Below are 5899 nucleotides of genomic sequence, written 5' to 3'. Positions count from 1 at the left end.
CGTAGAAGATCTTGTCTCATTTGTTATGCTACCATTCTTAAAGATTAGATGTCAGAAGAATTATTCCCAAATCAGCATCACCTTTGCCTGTGTTAAGGGTAATGTAGAGCTCCTGTCTGGAGCAGTTCAGGTTTTTCTTTTCCATGGAATTTAATCCAACAACCTTGTAAAAATCTCACAGGAATGAGTGACACTGACTTAATAGGAAAGGAATGTAGCTCCTTCACAGCCGAGTTCACTTCCCCTCTTCATGACTGTGAGGTTATGACCAGAGATCCTTAGCTGTTCACTAAATCCCTGCCGTTTTCTCAAGGCCAGTGAGGATCTGCACATACTTATCGGTGCCTCTGCTTCAGCCTACAGCCTTTGTGCCATCACTTGGAGAACTCAAAACACCCTTGCTTTAGATTACATAAAGAGATAACGGCTCTTTGTTCCTGCTGGCCTGCAATTTGAGTTATTTGGTTACTGATAGCAGAGCTTTATTCCTAAATGGAAGATGCTTTCTTCCTCACCATGGAGCGCAGACAGGCTGTACTAATTTATCTGCACTGTTCATAAAAGAAGGAAAAAAGAGTATGTATCAATGGGGGCCAATGTTGCAGATTCTAACTTCTGCCAAATTATTAAAGGTATCTAAAAAGTGTTTACTGCAGTTTAAACTTACTGCATTCACATATGAAATGTTTTATACTTGCAAGTTCTGGATTCTGAAGGATTCTTCCCTCAAGACTAGAAATTGTTTGTGCTTGTTCTATTAGTTTCTTTTATCATTGAGTGTGATATGGGGATCTGACTTTCAACTGACCTGTTTGTTGTGTAAGTCTTAAGCTTATTTATTTCACAGAATTTAAATTAGAAAGGATCTCTAGAGGTCACTGGTCCAAGCCCTTCATCTGAGGCAAGAGAATTATTAATAAGTCATCTGTTAAGACCTGCTCTCCTTGAATGATACTATTTCTCCCCCTTCAAAATAATAGCATCTAACAATGTAGAACTCTTGTATTGAATGCTGAAAAGCAGTTCTATGACCAATAGCAAAAGCTTTGTAGTTTTTATAGTTTAGGTGAAAGCAGTGTCTTTTTTTAAGAGCCTGACCATGCCCTGCTTCCTGCTCTGAGTCCAAAACCTAGGCTTTAAACTGCTTACACACCTTTATCATGTATTTGAAAAGAAGAAACAGAAGAACACACAAACTCTTCTCAGTATGCCTGTTTTCTTCCACCCACAGAGGTATCCAGTGGAATCATAATTGAATTGAGAGGTTGAAGAAGACACCAAGCAAGAGCAAAATCAAGCTGCCTTGCTTAAAACAGTAAGCTGCAATATTTAGCCATTTCCTGGTAAACAGACACCAATAGTCCCTATCTCCTATTTTTAAAGAATATAGTTATAAAAGTACCTTTCATTCCACTGAATCTTCCATAGCTGCAGGAAAGAAGAGTCCACACAGTATTGGGCTGCTTTGCAGGGCAGGCATCAAATTACTGAAAGTGGCTTAGACCACCATCAGAACTAGCACTAACTGTATTCCCAGGAGCTGTGCCTACAGACAGCTTACTTTATAGTTGCCTGACTACAATATCCTGCAGGGGAAGAGGAAGACAGCAGTCAGAAACAAGCACTAGCATCAGCTTCTGTAGCAGTGCCTTATCCCTCTAACTCAGGTGAGGACTCCTGCCATACAGGAATGCTACAGCTGGAGGTTGTTGACACAATTGTTAGCATAGTGTATGTAAGACTGGGAGGTCTTGTGTTCTACCTGAGAGCTATAAAGCTATCCTTGTATACAAATTTAATTAAAAGCTGTCTATTTGGAAGTCTTCTGTAATAATATACATGGCTCTCAAAAACATACTGTTACAGTTGTAATTTCTGGACTAATGGCAGTACAGCATTGCTATAATGGAACACATTCAAAAACAGCTTAATTGGCATTTTTTACTACCTTCCTTCTTTAAAAGTCAACCCAAAATTTGTGTCCTTTCTCCACTCCAGAGCTGCAGTGAAGGCAATGCCACTGCATCATAATTGCAATGAGCAGAATCACAGAGTCTTTGAGCTTAGGAAGGAACCTCTGAAGGAGGCATTGTCTGAAAAGGACATACTTAGATAAAAATTTCCCTCCTTTTTTTCCACCAGAGAGTTCCTGAGTCAAAGGCCAAAACATGCAGTGTGAGTATCAAATACAAACAGGAAGAAATCCCCAATGTGTAATAAAAACTGATTTTTTTTTTTTTGACTTCCAAGCAAACCTCTTATGGTTTGTAAATTGGTAAACAACATGTTTACATTGCAAAGACCTGACTATTTGGAAGCAATCTTACTGGGACCCATGGCAGAGGAAATGTTTTGCCCCTTTGGAAGTACCATATCTGCACATTTTCTCAGGGTTTGAGAGCTATTCTTTATTCATCAGGATTTTCAGTTCCCACAGCATCCACAAGCCAAACACCAGAAATACCCAAAGGTGGCGAGTCACAGACAGTAGATTATCAGCTTCACCTGCCAGGCAGAAAGTAATTAATCTATTTCTTTCCCCTTTTCATCATCTATCCCATATTCCACAACTTCTTGAAGTGGCTCATATTAAATTAGGCTACAGTTAATTAACTAACGAATAAAAAGTATTTCTTAGCATTCCCTAACAGCTAACTCGTCTCCTTTCAACAGCAGGAGACCAGTATTTAGCTGAAAGAGATTTCTCATTCGGGCCATCAATGAGCTTTTCTGTGTGTCATTTCCAAGCTCTGACTAATCAAGGGTTTATCAATCTATTCATTAAGGCAGCTTCTGAGTCACCTGCAGTGATGTCTCACTTCCTATACTGATGAGTACTTTACTGAAATCCCTGGAGTCATCTTCCCACCTCAAACAAAAGAGTTTTTGTACAAAGAGAATGTGCCACTGAGTAAAATCTAAAACTACCCCATGTTCAGAATGAGGTGGAGCCCATGACGTGTACTATAATTAGGATCCAGGTACAAAGTTTAAACAAACCTCAAAATTGCTCACAAGAAAATGCTGGCAGACTGTTACCAAGTTAGTTTTTCTAAAAGTGTCTACACTTATCATGTTTCTGTTCTGACTAGAGTCCTGACAGTCACTACACTCCTCCATGACATATTTCACACCCATGTTACAGCTAACATTTCTATAAAGTATTATTTATAACATCCTTTTATCTCATGTCTGTCCTCTTGTTTTATCTCTGTCATCTGCTATTTTGTCAAGCTCTAAATCCAGATACAAATTTTTCTGCTTCATGTTTTCAATTGCAGAAGGAAGGTAGTTGTTTATTTTTACTTACAAAAAAAGCCAAGGACTATTCCTCAGCTGCCCTTTGGAGAGAAGCTGGTGGGTAGTTTATGATACTAACTTGTAAAAACCATTCCCAAAAGAGTATAATTAAAAGAAACACCTACCTCATAACTGCTAATTATCTTGACTACAGAGAATTTCTATCAAGGGTAATTTCCATCAATGAGCTCAGTTTGTTCCTTCATTGGCTGTTCAGATATGCAGAATAAATCAGGAAACAGTTATCTCAGAGTGCCTCCTCTACAAATGTTTCTACGTTTACTGATCCAGGGATGACTGGTGCAGTATTCCAGAAAAGCATGAAGAAAATCCCGTTAGTGGACATACCAAAAAGCTGAAAAGAACAGCTCCACGATCTTGCTGACTTAGTAACTTTAGTCAGACAACACAGAAATTTACAAGGAGTTTGTTTATTAACAACTTTCAGACCATCATAGCAAGTGTAGTAATAAAAATCAGATGTGATGACACACAAAATACTTTATTTGTACAAACAAACTGTGTCATTTTACCAGTGCAGAAAGTACAACAGAGATTTAGAGAACTAATACTTTGTCCTGGGGTATTGGTAACCTTAACTTTTCTTCTATGACTGTTTCTGCTATTGCTGCTCTGCTTTCATAATTCTGATGTGCTTCACATTCAAGTCTACAAAGAGAGAAAAAAGGAGTAAATAATGTGTAGCACTAGTTCTGTTTCTGCATTTAAATGTCATAAGAGTAAACTGGGAAAACAATTAAGGTTCTTTTGTGTCTCAAATCCACAATCTTCTTGCAGGGAATAACACCCACTCACTCTCTGTTTTCTGTGCTTGGCAAAAATTACTGAAGAATGCAATAACAGACCCACATTAAGCACAACTATCCCCCACTGTAGCAATAAACAGGAGCAGGACTCTGCCTATAGCAGAATGCCCACAGAATTTTGTGAGAGTTGGCTTGAGCCTGGCACCTCTGGACAGCAGATCAAGAAAAATCACTGACATCTGTTACACTCATGTAAGTAGCTGTGACAGCAGAGAACACTCATAGTAGTGCCCAGCATGTGTAGGTGTCAGAGGAGCTGCTGCTGCAGAATCTTTCTCTGGCAGCCCTAGCTTGGCCCCCTTGATGCCTGGGGAAAATTAGTCCTGATTCTGAACTTGCTGGGACAGCCTCTCAGGTTGGGCAATCTGCAATATTTTTTCAGATGTCAGTGAGTGTTTACTCTCACGGCTTTCCCAAGCCTGGGTGTGGGGAAACACTCCCTTCTGGCACCTCAGCTTTGTTACCCCAGCATAAAACAGAGTAATAATAAATAAATATATATACTGATAAAGAAAGAAAGAAAGAAAGAAAAAGGGTGGGGATGGAGAGCGAAGTCCTCTAGGCTTGATATTACAGCTCTGGAACTTCAGCAGTTCTGGCATGACATTAAGCAGCCTACCACTCTTCCGACTTTGCTACAGCAGGCCTGAAAGGCTATCTGAATAGCATTCATCTCCCACCCCCTTGCCACTGTCCAGACTTTCTCTTCCTCTGCTGGGCACAATGGGGAATGGGAAGAAAGATGAGAAGAAATATTTGATCCATCCATTTTGCACCAGCAGCAGGTTTCCTGAGGAGGGAAAGAAATACAAGAAAAAACAGGATACTGGGTACAGCAAGTTGGTTGCTGTGAGACATCAGGAGATACATGACAACCTACATCCATTCTTCTTGAGACATAAAGACAAGCACACTAGCTGGCAGATAAACACATATCCCACGCTCCTCTCTCACCATAGGTTGGAGTTCTGTTCCATCTTCATTATCGTGGAAAGGTCTTGTGCTTCTGTGGTTTTGCCTTTCTGTTAACTTGTTACTCTGACTCACAAAGGTCTACGAGCAAAAACCAGGGTGAGATCATTTGGGAAAGCAAACCATTAGGTAAATAAAAATACCTGGTAAAGGAAGATAATTAGCCTGGGGCTAAGAAACTGTAGCTGGTTCCTGGCTGGATGGCGCTGAGTGATACCAGGAGGGACTCTGCAGATGCAGCAAAAGTGATGAATGCAACTGAGAAGAATGAACCAAAAATCTCTGTTACATCTCCTACTGCAGGAATGAGGACTCTGGCTGTATGAAATCCCTCGCCTGGCTCTCCGCCCACTGCTGCATATTGTCCTGAGAGCCACAGAGCCTCCCTTCCACCCCCAGCATGTTTGTAATCCGACTGTAACACAGACAAATGTGTTGGGAAACTCCAAATTCTTGGCTATGTGAGCAGACTTACTCTTGATCATATAATGAGGAGGAGTTTGGATGTGCTGCCCCCAGTTTTTCCATAAGAGGGTACACAGTCTGTCCTCTTTGGAAGACTCCTTAGCCCTGTGGGAAATCCTCTCTTCACCCACGGCCCTAGGGCATGGCTCATTACAAGGAATTAAGATCAGAGTTAAAGAAAAACTACCACAAAGTGTGGAAGTGGAGAAAGGAAAGCCTCTGTTTTTTTCATGAAGGAGAATTGGCTTAAGAAGTATTTTAGCATTTGGCAAAACAGAGAGGGAAGAACAGAGGTCAAGGCTTCAGAGTTTTCCATTCAGTTATATTCCTATCCA

The 5899-nt window shown here is 40.5% G+C and overlaps 1 protein-coding gene across 3 annotated transcripts in view; it reads right to left on the bottom strand.

Moving 5' to 3' along the window:
- Window positions 1-3711: 3711 nt before the first annotated feature.
- SLC44A3 (solute carrier family 44 member 3) overlaps window positions 3712-5899 on the bottom strand; it is a 38560-nt gene continuing 36372 nt past the window's right edge. For all 3 annotated transcript variants that reach the window (XM_051799109.1, XM_051799090.1, XM_051799099.1), the window contains exons 15-16: window positions 5082-5180; window positions 3712-3969 (exon numbers count right to left, since the gene is read on the bottom strand). In XM_051799109.1, coding sequence (XP_051655069.1) covers window positions 3964-3969; window positions 5082-5180 — 105 coding nt within the window. In that variant the 3' untranslated portion in view covers window positions 3712-3963. The remainder of the gene's footprint in view (window positions 3970-5081; window positions 5181-5899) is intronic.

This window comes from Manacus candei, unplaced genomic scaffold (assembly GCF_025592945.1).
Source record: "Manacus candei isolate 608988 ecotype Guabito, Panama unplaced genomic scaffold, ASM2559294v1 h1tg000005l, whole genome shotgun sequence".
Classification (NCBI taxonomy): domain Eukaryota; kingdom Metazoa; phylum Chordata; class Aves; order Passeriformes; family Pipridae; genus Manacus; species Manacus candei.
This window is presented reverse-complemented; position numbering and strand designations above follow the sequence as displayed.